The 17,195-nt window shown below is 42.3% G+C and overlaps 1 protein-coding gene across 10 annotated transcripts in view; it reads right to left on the bottom strand.

Moving 5' to 3' along the window:
- ARHGAP10 (Rho GTPase activating protein 10) overlaps positions 1-17,195 on the bottom strand; it is a 384,526-nt gene that overhangs the window by 114,362 nt on the left and 252,969 nt on the right. For all 10 annotated transcript variants that reach the window (XM_061384041.1, XM_061384036.1, XM_061384039.1 and 7 more), the window contains 2 exons: positions 8,725-8,830; positions 7,181-7,340 (listed from right to left, as the gene is read on the bottom strand). In XM_061384041.1, coding sequence (XP_061240025.1) covers positions 7,181-7,340; positions 8,725-8,830 — 266 coding nt within the window. The remainder of the gene's footprint in view (positions 1-7,180; positions 7,341-8,724; positions 8,831-17,195) is intronic.

A 17,195-nucleotide genomic window follows, 5' to 3' on the forward strand; every position in this document is an offset into this window, starting at 1 on the left:
ATACCCCTCTCCACGGGATATAATTTAACATCTGGGGATTGCACTGCACACCTGAGGGGAAACATGTACGCCCGTCTCACCTTTATTACTACTAAATGCTCTGTGATAAACAGCAAGCATGCTCTGTTACTCAGCCCCATCCAACTCTTTGCAACCCATGGACTATAGCCCGCCAGGCTCCTCTCTCTGTCCATGGAATTCTCCAGGCAAGAATACTGGCATGGGTTGCCATTCTGTTTCTCAAGGGGATCTTCCCAACCCAGGGACTGAATCTACATCCCCTGCACTGGCAGGCAAATTCTTTACCACAAGCCACCTGGGAGGTTCCTGTGACGGGGATACAGGCTAGTCAAGAACTTTGCAACCCATGTTACAAAAAAAGAAGGCTAAAGGAAGCCTACTGAAGAAACTCATGAACAGGAACGTCACATCAGCCTTTACCACAGCACATGACCATCTCCAACAGCTTCTGTTTTCTCAGCAAGAAAAAAAGACACAGGGATTTCCCTGGTGATCCAGTAGTTGGGACTCCACGCTTTCACTGCCGGGGTCCAGGTTCAATCCCTGGTCAGGGAACTAAGACCTTGCATGCCACACAGCACAATCAAAAAGAAAAAAAATGACACAGGCTGACTCTGAGCCTATTTCAAAGGCAACAATGCTTCTTGTAGCAGAGTTACAGGAATCCTCGTAGAGGAAAAGATTTATGTAAACAAAACGTAATTGTCAGCACCTTGAGGTCCCCAGAAATTGTACTGTACACAAGCTAAAACCAGGAAAAAACCACATCACCTACTGTCCCTCAGAATCAATGACCTTGAGAGCAAACCCATCACACTGAAAATCCAACCAAAATCCTTAACGAGATAAATATAACTTAGATTATAACTGTAGTATGATACATACTTTGTGAAGTGATTTTCTTGAGAGTAACTTTATACACTTGATATAAATTGCCACTTTCAATAAGAACATAAAATGAAGCAGACAATAAAAGAAAACCACTGTGATATAGGATTTTTGCTTTTTTTTGATGATCCTCAAAGGCTCTTCTGAATGTTCAAGGGCCCTGGGGGAACAGATCAGGGCAGAGGCATGGAGGGAGTCACATTATAAACATAAGTTTCTTTTATGACATTAGAAATATATAAAATAACAGAACATGCTCAACTGAAATAGACCCTATAACTCAGGAGGGTTCTTGACACTTAGTTTAGCTAAGCTCCTCTGAGGATCATCCCCGCCCCAGCTGTGAGCTAACAGAAGATCAGGTATGAGAATGATGACCAAGCCATGGTCAATGCAGGTGCAGGAGTCCACACCAGCCTTCCCTTCCCTGTCAAGAAGGCTCTGACTTTTCCTCCTGTATGTCCTTCTGTGACACGGGAAACACCCAAAGTAGATCTAGACTAATTACCTACTCCTGAACACTCATGCACTTACGGCCTTAAAAGCTGCTCTCAACAGACATCTTACTCTTGGAGAAAACATGTCTTCCATTAGCCCTCAAGCTTGCCTGTCTCCTGAGAGCAACTGGCATCACTAAATAAAGCCCAACTGCCTGCTGGGCTTTGTTGTTCAGTCGCTAAGTCGTATCCGACTCTTTGCAACCCAATGGACTGCAGCAGTCCAGGCTTCCCTGTCCTTCTTGAGTTTGCTCAAATCCATGTCCATTGAGTCGGTGATTCCATTCAACCATCTCATCCTCTGCTGCCCCCTTCTCCTCCTGCCTTCAGTCTTTCCCAGAATCAGGGTCTTTTCCAATGCTGGGCTGATCTTGCTAGATATCCAGACAACCACTAAAATCCCACATGTTATAAACTAAACTCAATCTTACTCCTGCCCCAAACACATTCTTCCCTTCTTTCATTAATAACACCAATATTCTCCTGAGATGGAGTACCCAGCATCATTTATAACCCCTTCCTCTGAGGCGCCCCACAAATCCGGCTCCTGGATTTTGTCTCTTCCACCTCACAAACTGATGCTCTCCCCTGGAAATGCCCCATTCCCACCAGCGTTCCATAGACCTCTCACCTGGCCCTTCACTCCTCTGCTTTCATGGCAAACCTTGCTGCCAGATTAAGCAGCTCACTTCAAAACGATGAGAGGCCCTGGTACCTCCAAAATTAAACCCCAAGTCCTATGGTGGCAGTCTCAACCTCCCCACACCTGGTCTGAATCTCTTTCCAATCTCATCTAGTGCCACTTGCCCGCGTTCCAACAAGAGGTGCATTCCCAGAACACACACCGACTCGCTGCTTCTCTGATTACATGATGCCTCATACCTGAAATGCCCCCTTAAAACACCTCCACCTGTTCAAACTCCATGCTACAACCTATTCAAGTCACCTTTTCAGGAAGCCTTCCAGATTCCCCGCAGCTGGACATAAACTCTGCTCATAAACTCCCGGCAGCTTTCTCTCTTCTGTCTGAGCACACTTACCCTCCACCACTTCATTTCTTCTTTTCCCTACAGGATTGTCTTCACTTCTCTCAAATCTCACACTGTGTCTGATGCAGAGCAGGCGCTAGTGACAGATGTACTGAATTAATCCTCAACTAGTTGGCCCTCCATGGGTTCCCCATTAGCAGATTCAGTCCACAGCATATCAAAACTATTTAGAAAAAAATTCCAGAAAGTTCCAAAAAGCAAAACTTGCATTTGCCCCACACTGGCAACTATTTACACAGCATTTGCATTGTATTAGGTATTATCAATACAAGTAATCTAGAGATGATGTAAAGAATACAGGAAAATGTGTATAGTGAAGTTGCTCAGTCCGACTCTTTGTGACCCCATGGACTATAGCCCACCAGGCTCCTCCGTCCATGGGATTTTCCAGGCTAAAATACTGGAGTGGGTTGCCATTTCCTTCTCTAGGAGATCTTTACAGCCTAGAGATTGAACCCGGGTCTCCCGCATTGTAGGCAGATGCTTCACCATCTGAGCCACCAGGGAAGTCTCACAGGAAAATGTGCATAGGATATGTGCAAATACTATGCCATTTTATATAAGGGACTAGAAAATCTGTGGATTTTGGTATCTGCAGGGGATCCTGGAACCAACTCCCCACAGATACCAAGGGATCAACTGTATACTTTAAGAACAAAACAAATGCAAAACTCACACATTCTAAGGTGTAACCCCTATTTGAAAATCCCTGGGAATTTCACAGTACCCTTTCCATCTGGGAAATGCAATTTTCTGGTTTGCAAAGGAAAAAAGACCTTGGTAATATTTTTGGCTCATGAACACTTCTTTTAAAACAACATCTTAATGTATTGAGTGGAAGTGAAGCCAAAACATATGGATTAGGTTTCCTATAAAGTACATACGGATTTTATGAAAACAGCAAAGAGGCTTGGATAAAATGTAATCTCCAAAGATTAACCAGGGGTCCTTTTCCAACTCCAAAATTAATCTGGAGCTTTCTTGCTTTAATTATCTGTTGAAAGTTTCCTTTTCTGACTTAGCAACTTTCCTGGTCAGAGTTAACATATTTCACATTCCTAGGGAAGAAAAATAAGTAACTAAGGACAAGAAAACATTTTCCTTCCATTGTCATTTTGGCCATTTCATTTCGCTGCTAGTTTCCCCTCTTTCTTGAATTATAATTTTTTTTCCTTCCTCACGAGACTATTCTTTCTCACATTTCCTATCCTTTCTCATTTTTCTCTTTGCTCTCAAACATGAAAAGGAACTATCAACATATCCCTCTTTCACCACATTCAAGACAAACATCAGCCTCTTTAGGTGGAATATGGAGATCAGTTGTCAAGGAAACGTATGGCCCAGGTGGGGCCAGACGTCCACAGGAAGTGTTTCCACAAAACCACCAGTCGGCAGAAATACCCTTCCTCAGAGCTGAGCACAGACTCTTACGTGAAGCCCGAACAGAAACGAAAAGCTGGGAGTGAGAGTGAGAGTGGACACGGGCGGGACTTCCCAGGCGGGCCAGTGGTTAGGACTCCGTGCTTTCAATGTGGGGCTGCAGTTCAATCCCTGGTGAGGGAGACAAGATCCCACATGCCTCAGGGCCCAAAAAACAAAACATAAAGCAAAATATCTTAACAAATTCAATAAAGACTTTTTAAAAAATGGTCCACATTAAAAAAAATCTTTAAAAAAAAAGTGCACAAAGATGAAATTGAAGGGGGGAAAAAAAGAGAGAATAGAGAAATTAAGTTCTCAAAAATGTTCATTAATCCAAGCTAACCGCCCTTGGACTGCAAGGAGATCTAACCAGTCCATCCTAAAGGAGATCAGTCCTGGGTGTTCATTGGAAGGACTGATGTTTAAGCTGAAAATCCAATACTTTGGCCACCTGATGCAAAGAGCTAACTCACTTGAAAAGACCCTGATGCTGGGAAAGATTGAGGGCAGGAGGAGAAGGGGACGACAGAGAATGAGATGGTTGGATGGCATAACCGACTCGATGGACGTGGGTTTGGGTGGACTCCGGGAGTTGATGATGGACAGGGAGGCCTGGCGTGCTGCGGTTCGTGGGATAGCAAAGAGTGAGCGACTGAACTGAGCGACTGAGCGACTGAACTGAACTGAACGTCCCCACCCCAAGCAACCCTTAGGGTGACCCAAACATGAGCCCACACATTCAGGGAACAATCTGAAACTGAGTATCTCATCTCCTCTTGGTAGGAGACCTCAGGACTTCAGTGAGTACCAGCTGTGCATTCACAGCACCACCTAGCTTGGCCACAGCAAAGGGGAGAGCGCAGACCAGAAGCCCTCCACTTAATTCTATAAAACTCCAGCTCCACGCATGGGTCCAGTCCCATCTGCAGTGACTATTGTAATTGGCTCGACAATGCTGCTTGTAAGTTCCTGTAAGATTTGTTAACAGGGTAAGTAGCCCTCACTACTTCCCAGAAGAAGAGAATCAGGTACTTATCTCCCCAGCACCAAATAAGAGAAGAAAATGGGGAGCTGCAGCATTAGGTGGGGGGAGCCTTTTATCCCAGAGCAAGACCCAGAGTCGGTATTTTCACAAATAAATTGAATAAAAGTTCTCTAATTGGGATTTAACCTAATGACAGCCGCGCTCCTAAACATTTTCTTGAAGCTTAGAGTCTAATTATTTCTTTTCCACAAAACGAATAGTAGCATTGTGCCATGAAGCTGTCTTACTGGACAGCTCACTGTCCACGCTAACGAGGTTTAACGACGGTTTGACGGGACCATGAAAGGAGGCATAAATGCACCACTAGCTGCCGAAAAACAAAACAAAGCAAAAACCCACCAATGTCTGACACCCATAAGCAAGCTGCTTTTGCCACCCTCATAAAGTGAATCTCTAACTAGGTTTCAAGCCTCACTTTTCAGTGGGAAGTGACATTCTCGTAAGCTAGAATTGCTCCAGCAGCAGAAGACACAAGAATCCAAGGAACATTCTCCCCCGCTTTGCCAAAGGGACTACATCTCTCTCTGTCTCCTTCCCACTTCTCTAACCTCCATATATTTTACTGAATCCATTAATTCACCAAATAAATATTAACCGAGTGCCTAAGGAGTACCAGGATTTATTCTAAAGGTGCAAAAAGATCTCTGTCCTCAGAGATCTAGAAGAGAGAAACGGGTAACAACTAGAAAAGTAAGTACACTTGCACCAGATGTTAAGGATGTGAGCTGTGGGATACAGTTCCCAAAACACGACTCCAAGCCCCCAGATGGTGACGTACTTTCCATCAGGGGTTGTAATGCCTGTCTTCACCTCCCAGCACCTAATACATGCTTACCATATAACACAATCCCAATGTTTTAGAAAATTTAGTAAGCAATTAAAGTTGTTGACCAATCATCTTAACCGTTTTCCAATTCTCTTAGAAGTAAGAAAACCATAACTCAAAAAACACCTGTGCACCCTAATGTTCCCTGCAGCACTGTTTACAATAGTCAGACACGGAAGCAATCTAAGTGTCTATCAACAGAGGAATGGATAAAGAAGATGTATGTATATACAATGGAATATTACTCAGCCATAAAATGGAACGAAATTGGATCATTTGTAGAGACACGGATGGACCTAGAGTCTGTGATACAGAGTGAAGTCAGTCAGAAAGAGAAAAACAAGTACTGTATATTGACACATATATGTAGAATCTAGAAAAATGGTATAGATGAATTTATTTGCAAAGCAAACATAGAGACACAGATGGAGAGAACAAACTTATGGATACCAAGTGGGGAAGAGGGATGGGGTGAACTGGCAGATTGGGACTGACATATATACACTCCTGACACGATGAATAACATACGTAACTAGTGAGAGCATACTGTGCAGTTCAGACAAGTCTGCACAGTGCTCTGTGGCGACCCAAATGGGAAAGAAAACCAAAAAAGAGGGGATACATGTATGTGCATATCTACTGTGCAGCTGTATATCTGTATACATATGCATACAGATGCATATGTATACATATCTACTGTACAGCTGTATGTCTGTATACATATGTATATCTACTCTACAGCTGAGTCATTATGCTGTAGAGTAGAAAATAACACAACACTGTAAGGCAATTATACCTCAATAAAAATTATTTTAAAAAAAAAAAGAAGAGTGAGGATAGTTAGGTCCTGCTCTATATGAACAGAAGAGGAGGAAAAAATCCTAAAAGATCTTGAAAGAGTCCATTTATTTGAAAACTCATGTATTCCTCTGAACACAGAGAAACAAACAATAGGATGTTACCCAAGAGATTATTCATTTTAAGCCAGAGATTCTCAACCTGGAGGCCCCAGGTTCAAGAATGCATGTGGATCTCCTGAAATTGTTGGCATAGCTGTGAGGAGAGGGGGCAGGTGTGTGTGGTTTTCCGGGGAGAGTGTGAAATGGACCGACAACACATGCTTTCCCTGTGTTACAGAAAACAGAATCTGCGTGGGAAATCCAAGGCGAGGAACAAGGCCGCAAGAAACAGTCTACAACATCTGGAATAAATGGTGCTTCCTTAAACCAGTGGAATAGCAGAAGCCTAGGAAAGCTTCAGATTTATAGAACTCCACCAAAGACACAAACTCCGTGAGGACTTCTCAGAATCAGGCTTGCCATCATGATCATAAAATCATTACACAAAAAACTAAGAGGACAGGCGTACCTCACATGGAAATAAGCCCCGAACAGGAATTACCCTAAGGAAAGGAGAAAAAAGGCACTTTTACCTTTTCATGGTTTTCAATTAAAATTTCCACAACGATGTTCTGAAACTTCAAATCCATGATGGCAGCAACAGTCTCTTCCTGCGGCCTCATGAGAGTTGGTCCAAACACCACTCCTAAATTTGCCACGGTCATGAGGTTCTGCTTGGAGTGATTTGAAACACTAATAAGATGAAAGGGGGTAGAAAGGTCTCTGGTTAAAAGAAGGGGCAGTGGCCGTGGGATGTCTGCAACTCTGCCTTTCCCTATAGGCAAGAAGCCGGACTCAACTGGCCTCAGTGTCTGCCACTGTAATAGCCACGCCTGGCAGGGCACCACAGGTGGGGACCCTACCTGCCTTCCCACTTCCTTCCTTTTCTTTGATGCTCTGTTTAACCACAGCACCATTCTTAATAATTCTATGTCTATGCTAAGCCTGTGTCCCTGAGGGCCTTCATGTACTGTCTGTTCCTTTCTGCTAAGAACACCCCTTCTTTCCCCTGGTCGTTATACACGTTTCCAGAGACTCCCAGACCACTTGGCGCCTTTGTAAGAAGCATCGTCACGAGCACACAGAGCTTGGTCAGAACACCCATACTGCACTGTGCAGCCAACAACCTGGGCGACTATTCTCAGCAGCCTGCCACCCAATTCAAGTCTCCACTCAAAGGTCTTACCCTTGAAAAGACCCTCCATCACAACTCTTAATAGTCCCAAACCCAATACATATTCTTTATCCCTCACTCTTACTGAGCCTTTTTACCATTTGCCACCTGACATGATTTTTATTTGTAGTCTGTTCATTATCTTTTCCCTCCTAGAAAGAAGGTACTTCACAAAGACAGGGACTTTATCTTGTTCAACTATGTGTTCAACTAACACCTTAGAAGGCACTCAGAAAACACTGGCAGGCCACATGAATGAATGGCTCTACAGCAGGAGAAGCCCTGGAAGCCACAATATTTTCTCACCTTCAGTTTCTTGTGTGTGTGTGTGAAATACAGGTTATAAAACACAGTGTTCCTCAGCTTCCTCCCACCTCTAAAATTCTACAATTACAGTGACCTAGGAGCCATTTATATATGACGAAAGAGCTAATTTCCCCACTGAATTATTAGATTTTGCTTACTTTGTAAAGAGGGAGTGAAAAAAAAAATGGAATGGATTGAATGAAATAACTGCCTACTACTGGATTAAACAAACTTCAAGGATATATCCATGCAGACTCAGAGTTAGGAAGGTGTGAAACCAAGCTAAATTTGCTAACAGACTTATAATCACATGGCCAGAATCAGTGTATAGGGAAATGTTTAAGATTCTCTTTTCTTACTTCTAATCAAACCCTGAGTTGCTGGCAGTGAAGTTAAGCAAATAATTATACGACTTCATGAGCATCACATTTCATCACTCTTGTCCAAAACACACACAGCGAGGCAAGCGTCCAGCCTGCGCTTGCAGGTGTGGCTCTGGTATTGGGTCCGCAACCCCAGTTCAAAGCCTTACAGACCCACACCACCACATGGCACCCAGAACAAAATAAAGCAAGTCAGGAAGAAAAAGAGGCTTACTTAGTTAAGTGTTTCACCAAAATATCCAACATTTCTTTATTTTTTTCTGGCAGTTTGTGTACCAAGAAATGGATGGCATTAACACGAGATTCCGGGCTGCCGCTCTCTTTTAAAAAAAAAAAAAGAAAAACAGAAAAGTTAGCAGAGAATTCAGAATGAAATATAGGCCTGAAAACAAACAATTGCAACAGCTCATCCATTAAATCTTCAAGCACAGAATTTACACGCATTTTGCCTCCATTCAAAGGAAAAGAAAATCCATCTTTCTCCCTATTATGAATCTTCTATGCCTCCCCTATGATGTAATTTCAGTGCAGTGGCAAATAACGCCTTTCCCTCTGCTGGTATTTCAGAACAGAAAGGGACCATGGCTTCTCACTCTGGCATGCTGCTCCTCGAGTCTGCTCCTTACTTACCTGTTGACTCTAGTCATGGGTCACCACCTCACAGAGGAATGCAAATAAAATCTCACCAAGTGGCTTCTTTCCTTTGATGCGTTAAATTTTATCCCCCAAAATGATGTGCTGAAATTCTAACTCCTGGTATCACAGAGTTGAATGTTTTTAAATGTACCATCTCGTTTTCATCAGGTATGGTAAGACACACAGACATGAAAACTGTCATGAAGGAAGAAGCTGATCCTCACAGATCCCTAGAAATAAGGGGAAATGCAATGCCAGGCAGGGCCATGTGGTGAAGCACCAGGGGCGGTCAGGAGGTGAGGGCAAGCTGCTTTACTGTGCTCTCTTTCTGAAGGAACAAGGCAGGGTAAGCAGGCTTAGGATTGGTTGGTCCAAATCTTTGAACAGGCTCAGGGATATAAAGACTGTTCCTGATTATCTGGCACCTGGTCCTGGGGTTACTAAGGCAGGAGAATGTTGGCCTGGAACGTCAGAACCTGAAAGGTGGGGTCAGGGAGGCAACGTGGGCTCTGGATTGGTTAGTTCGCACATGGAAACTGTGCAAAGGTTAAGTATCTCTAGGAACTGGTTAGCCCTGCAAAGGACAGTCTCCCCAGGGTCAGTCAGGCCCCAGATGTCAAAACATTGGGATCACACGCTGTGCCTGACTCAGTGCTTATTTAGAACAGGTCACTGAAGATGTCATTAGTTCAGATGAGACAACAGTGGAGAAATGTGGTGCTGCCCACCAGGCTCCTCTGTCCGTGGAATTTTCCAGGCAAGAATCCTGGAGCACGTTGCCATCTCCTTCTCCAAGGAATCTTCCCAACCCAGGGATTGAACCCGGGTCTCTTGTGTCTCCTGCACTAGCAGGCAGGTTCTTTACCAGCTGAGCCACCAGGGAAGCCCTAAGTCCAATATGACTGCTGCCCTTATAAGAAAACAAAAGCATGGGGGAAGACGACCACTGTGAAGGCAGACACAGGAGAGACTCTATGTGTCAACGGAGTGATGAAGCTACAAGCCAAGGCTCACTGAGAATTGCCAGGAAACGTCAGAAGGTGGAGGAGGCAACGGAGGACCCTGCCCTAGAGTCTTCCAAGGGAGCAGGCCCTGCTGACACCTTGATTGGGGACCTCACCTCTTGAACTGTAAGAGAATATACTTCTCCTGTTTTAAGCCATTCTGTTTGTGGTTCTTTGTCACAGCAGCTTAAGGGAACAAATATAGTCCCTTAATGCCTTAGACTTTGGTCTTATCATCCATGGCTCTTATGAACAATGTCCCCAAATTCCTTTTATTGTGTTGATGGAAAATCATGGAACACATCAAAAAAAAAAACAAAAAAACACAATATCGAAAATTATGCTTGAGTTTTCAGAGGTGTCAAAGAAGTGGCTAACAAGAATTAGCTGCTCAGGTTACCACATCAGGAAGGAAGGTTGCAAACTGCTGTGGAAGTTCACAGAGAGCTGGCAGGGACGCGCAGGAAGGCTTCACATAAGGGAGAGCATTGAAGCAGGGGCTTGAAAAACAGGAAAGGTTTCAGGGACAGGCGGAACTGGGAGGTGAGGGGTACATTCTGCATTCGGCAAACAGTGTGAGAAAGTACACAGCCTCCTCACAGAGGGCAGCTTCAACTTATAGAAAGGTGGTCACAACCAAACTTTGGTCTGTAAAGACCAATATTACTCATCCATAAGAACAAAATAAGGCCACTGGCAGTGACTCGGACGGACCTAGAGATTGTCACACTGAGTGAAGTCAGACAAATACCATATATTGCTTATATGCGGAATCTTTTTTAAAAGAGGTACAAATGAACTCATTTACAAAACAAAAATTGAGTGACAGATGTAGAAAACAAACGTGTAGTTATCAAAGGTAACAGGGAGGATAAACTGGAGGCTGGGATTGACATACACACACTATACACAAATCAGTTAACTAGTAAGAACCTACTCTGTAGCACAGGGAACTCTACTTAATACTCTGTGATGGCCTATATGAGCTAGAATCTAATGAAGGGTAAATATATATATACGTGTGTGTGTATGTACGTGTGTAACTGATTCACTTTGCTGTACGCATGAAACTAACACATCATTGTGAATCAACTACACTCTAATAAAAATTTTTTTAAAAAAAGAACTGTCTTTACTGATGGCTTCTAAATTAGTCACTGAAAGTAAAGCAAGAAAGAATATGAGCAGAGGGGAAGATACACCTGAAATTTTTGGAGGATGAATTTGAATGGGGAAAAGAACAAATTAAGAGGGAAATGCTATCTGGGCAAGAAGTAGCGAGGCAGGAAGGGGCAGGCAGATGGGGAAAGCAGTTGTGTTAGTCACTCAGTTGTGTCCAGCTCTTTGTAACCCCGTGGACTATAACCCGCCAGGCTTCTCTGTCCATGGGATTCTCCAGGCAAGGATACTGGAGTGGGTTGCCATTTCCTCCACCGGGGGATCTTCCTGATCTAGGGATCGAACCTGGGTCTCCCACATTACAGGCAGATTCTTTACCATCTGAACCACCAGGGAAGTCTGGCAAGGGGTTGAACTACAAATGAGAAAACAGAGCAAAGAAGCGTAGTCTGCAGTTAGTAGAATCACTTCTCCCAACTAACAGCAAAGTGGCCTTAGGCAAGTTGCCTAAGCTCTCTAGGCCTGTTTCCTCACCTGCAAAACGAAGTGAACAGCACTATCTAAGCAGGCCGCTCAGACTCAGTGAGGTGACCAGTGTCAAGCGCTGAGCCCCAGTGGCTGGCAGAGAGGGGCACTCAAACTGTTAGCAAACATTACTGATGTCATCTGTATTACTATTGCGGTCTGTGTTCCTCTAATGTGAGAGCTATTACAGAAGAGGCAGAATTCACAGGATCTAGCCTCAGCTCGGCTGCAGGTCAAAGGAAGAGGCAGAGATGAAGACGTTTCTCGGCTGGGTTATCTGGCAGTAGAGTTAGTTCTATGGACAGACAGGAACCCAGGAGGCAAAGCATGTTTGAGGAGGAAGACAATGGTGAGTGATGGAGTAAGTGACATTCAAGGGCTGGCACTCTAACAGGTATCTATAAAGGGGAAGATGCTTTACAGCTGAAGACTAGCCACACTCTCCAAAGCGTGTGACCTCAGGCACGTGGCCAATGCTGCCCAACTACTCCAGAGGCCAACAAAGGACATGGTGGGGAAAAGAGCTCCAAAGACCTACAGGGGAGAGGCCAACAGGGAGCCAAGCAAAACACAGGAGGAGGAAGAGACCAGAAGACCAGGGAGGCTCAGTGTCGTCAGTCAAATGAGAAGAAACCCGTGAAGACTGGGTAGCTCGCACCATCATATCATCAGGAGTTAAGGAGAGACTGGGGAATCGAAACACAAAGGAGCAGCCCCAGATACGGCAAAGTCTACCTAACAGAAGCAGGAGGTTAAAGAGTGAGGTGCTGACGGGACAGGGAGGGCGGGGTTTCAACCAGCTCTTCAAAATAGGAGAGGACTTCCCTGGTGCTCCAGTGGTTAAGACTCTGCGTTTCCACCGCAGGGGGCACGAGATTGATCCGTGGTCGGAGAAGTGCCGTATGCCAAAAGGCTCAGCCAAAAAGGAAAAAAAGGCGGGGCAGGAGGGTGGTGGGAGAAAGGACAGAGATGGGAAAAAAAAGGCAAAGCCAATTAAGAAAGGGGAATTTAGTGTGTCTTTTAAATTTTTTTTAACTTTTTAATACTTGGCATGTAACATTATATTAGTTTCAGGTGTACAACACTGTAATTCAATATTTGGATACACTGAAAAATGAAAAATGATCACCGTAACAAGTCAACATCTGTCACCACAAATAGTTACAGATTTTTTTCCTGGTGATGAGAACGTCTAAGATCTACTCTCTTACAACTTTCAAACATACAATGCAGTGTTACCACCTATAACCATCAAGCTGTACATTACATCCTCAAGACTCGTTTACGTTACAATTGGACGTCTGTACCTTTTATCCCTCTTCACCCATTTTCCTCACCTCATTGTCTTCTACCTCTGTCAACTACTCATCTGATCCCAGTGTCTGTGAACTTGAAGGTTTTTTGTTTGTTTTTAAGTTCACAAATAAGTGAGATCATGCAGTATTTGTCTTTCTCTGCTTGACTTAGGGAATATGCTTTTTCAAAATAATAGTTTCACCACCTTATCACTGTTAAAAAAAAAAAAAAAGTCTCTTCTGCTAAAATTTTAGAAAACAGATAAAGTAAAAATTCAGTAAAAAAAAAAATCACTAAAAATTGGAAATACATATAGTTTAAAAAGAACATGCAATCAGAGTACATAGAATTCCTACAATCAGAAGAGAGAGAGACAACCCGAAAGAAAAACGGGAAAGCGTAGAGCAAAAATATAAGAAAGACGACAGTTAAATGACCCATACATGTATGGCAAAAGCACCAAACCTCATTAGTTATCAGGAAAATAGAAATTAAAACCAAATAAAAACTCCTATACACCTATGAGGATGGCTCTAAGTAAATAATAAGCTTTGACAAGGACATGAAGCAAGTGGAACTGTCATGCATTAACTAGGTGGGAATAACTGAATGGTACAACCAATTTGGAGGACGGTTAGGCAAAATCCACCAATCTTGAACACACACATTCCCAATGATCCCAACATGCCATAGGATCACTCACTAAAGGACACACACTGGAATGTTCTTGGCAGCGGCACCTTGGGTAACAGTCCAAAACTGAAGCAACTCAAGTATGCATCAAGACCAGAAAGGTGGGTGACGTATAGTCACACAACGGGGCGCCGCACTGCCGTGAGAGTGACGTGCCGGTTCCCTCCACAGGAAGACATCTCGTTAGATGAACTTAAAAAAGCCAGACACGTCAGTGTATCCTGTATGATTCCATTCACATACAGGTCAAACGCAGCAACCCTCACCCACGATGTCAGAAGTCAGGAGCATGGGGGAGGGGGGACAGTAACCAGGGGCGGCTGTCTCACCTCGGTGGTGAAGGCAGAGTCCTAACCAGGAAATTCCTCAATGATCAGTTTCTTGACCTGAGGGCTAACTGCACAGCTATCTCCACTTAACCGAAAATCATTAACTGCACACTGATTATTTGTGCACATTTCTATTATGTTTCAAAGAAAAGTCCAAGTCACTCATAAAACTTATCTCACCCTAAGATAAAATCGTAATTTTTAAAACTCTTTTTCATTTTAGGTCATTACAAGATGCTAAATATAGTTCCCTGTGCTATACAGTGGGTCCTTGTTGTTAATCTATTTTATATATAGCAGAGTGTATATGGGCTTCCCTGGTGGCTCAATGGGAAAGAATCCTCCTGCCGATGCAGGAGACGCGGGATCTATCCCTCGGTGGGGAGTATCCCCTGGAGAAAGAAATGGCAACACACTCCTGTATTTTTGCCTGGAGAATCCCGTGGGCAGAGGAGCCTGGCAGGCTACAGTCCACGGGGTCACAAAAGAGTCAGACATAACTTACTGACTAAACAACAAGTGTGTATATGTTGCTCCCAAGATCCTAATTTATCCCACCTTACCCCTTTTCCCCTTGGGTAACCATAAATTTGTTTTCTATGTCTGTGAGTCTATTTTGTAAATAAGTTCATTTGTATCATTTTGTTTTAGATTCCACAGAGAAGTGATATCATATGGTATTTGTCTTTCTCTGATTTACTTCACTTAGTATGATAATCTCTGGGTTCATCCACGTTACTACTAATGGCATTATGTCACTCTTTTTATGGCTAAAATTCCATTGTGTGTGTATGTGTGTGTACACACACAAATCACATTTTTATCCATTCATCTCTTGATGAACATTTAGGCTGCTTCCACATCCTGGCTATAGTAAATAATACTGCTATGAACACTGGTGTACATACAAGTTTCTGAGTTAGAGTTTTCACCTTTTCCAGCTATACGCCCAAGAGTGGGATTGCAGGATCATATGTAACTAGTTTTAGACTTTTTTAGGCCCCTCCATACTGTTCTCCACAGTGGCTGTGTTAGTAACTTTTAAATTTAATCCTTTCAGAGTTTTCCTTCTTTTTTTTCAATGAGATATTCATATATTGTTTCACTTAATATATAACGGACATCTCTCGGTCATTAAATGGACTGCACACCATTAATTTTATGAATATTTAGGTTGCTTCCAATGTTTGTAAAGTTGAGTTTGTTCCACGTGACACTTTCAGTAGTACTGTTTGAGAACAGGAATGAGATTTTACAACACAGGACATGTTGTTGATAAAGCAAGAGGAAGGAAAAAAGGCTAAGAAATGAAAAGGCACATGATAAAGGAAAAAGGATAAAGGAGTATTAATCAAATACTATTAAATAATAAAAGACTCTTAGATACAGACTACATTTGTCATCAAAAGTAAAAGTACAACTCTCTAAAGAGTTAGGTGATAAATTATAATCAAGTTTTTAATCTGGAGTTAAAACCAAGATAACACCTTACTACATCAAAGCTGGAAGGAAATGAAAGCAATAAAAACATAATGGCATTTTTCAATTCACAGCTTTGATTTTTAAAATGAAATTAAAGCAGGGACTCTCAAAAACAGTCAAAAATTCCCAGGGAAAGAAAGGAAAATTGCCTGCAGTAAGAATTTCATACTTTCAAAAACTAAAAATTTTTGAAAACTCTGCACTAAAACACTACTTCTAATTCATGTGTATACCTTGTCAATAATCATCTTCTTCAAAGAAAATCTAATTTTAATATTTTTGATTTATCACTTATTCAGAAATACAAGATAGGAAAAGAGTTTTCCTGCTTTCAAAGGATAAGGTTCTTCATTTCTAAAAATACTATAATCAGTTTTGAAAAACAGAATCAAAACCTTCCATGTCCTTTCCTGAGTCCCTATCCCACCAGCTCACACCCATCTCATTGGAAGTCACACACACATTTTTTTCCTGAGTTTGATTTTCCTTCTTCCAAAAAAGAAGATTTTGTGGATACAAAGTTTTTAATGTGAAACTACTTTTTCTCCATTTTGTTCCATTTTTATATTAATCAAAGCTTTATATTAATGGGCATTTTCATGCGGCTACAACATAATAATAACTTTCAGGTACTCAAAAGGAGTTTTCTAAGATAAACTGTCCTTAGCTGCCTATGCCATGTGCATTTCATTATATTTTAACTAATATAAACTGACAAAGAATGCAAGACATAACTTTTTAAAAAATCTAAGATACCGAATTCATAACACCAAATTTCTGCCACTTGCCAGGGACAGGAGTTTACTGTAATAGCAAAAGCATTTTAAATTGTGAAACTACAAATCAGCGTCTACAACACTTAATGTCAATCTGCTTACGTTGCTGTGCCAACTAATGGAGACTGGAAAAGATACGAACGTAGCTTACTAGAGCTTATCAAAGATACACAGACAGATAAACTTAAATTCAATATTTAAATGTCATAAGTCAATAATACTGTAATTTTAGGAAACCATTAGCAATAAATATTCAAGTACTTTCCACAGGACAAAGGGCTTCAATTAACAGACATCAAGGAATCCAGTTCTTCCAGGGGAGACCCTATCTACCAGATATTGAATACATCAGGCTCAGATAGCTTGATGTCATTAAGCATCCAATTTCTTTAATTTCCAGATTTCTGAGTCCCTCTTCACCAAGACAACATGACTGTGTCTTGTTTCCCCTACAAGAAACAAGGATAGAACAATCTAGCTAGGCAGACACTCGCGCCTTTCCGGTAATAGTTTCCTTCTCATTACCAATGACTACAGAACTCTGTGATTTATGATTTTGCTTCCCAGGTAACTTGACTACAGGAAGAACACATACTGAACTGAAGAACACAGACTAAAGAAAACAATTTCTGATTTGGGAGACGGGAAGTTTTAGAGTGATGCCGTGTTAGGCATCCAGGCTTCCGTTTTCATTCTCAAATGAAGTTTAGCATGAGTACAACCCTGAAGCCTGGGTCCAATTCTTACCAATATGATCTATCAAAGACTGTGAGCCTGAAAGGCTGAGACACACATTGAGGACTACAACATTCTCAAAGGAAATAC

Source organism: Bos javanicus, chromosome 17 (genome assembly GCF_032452875.1).
Source record: "Bos javanicus breed banteng chromosome 17, ARS-OSU_banteng_1.0, whole genome shotgun sequence".
NCBI lineage: Eukaryota > Metazoa > Chordata > Mammalia > Artiodactyla > Bovidae > Bos > Bos javanicus.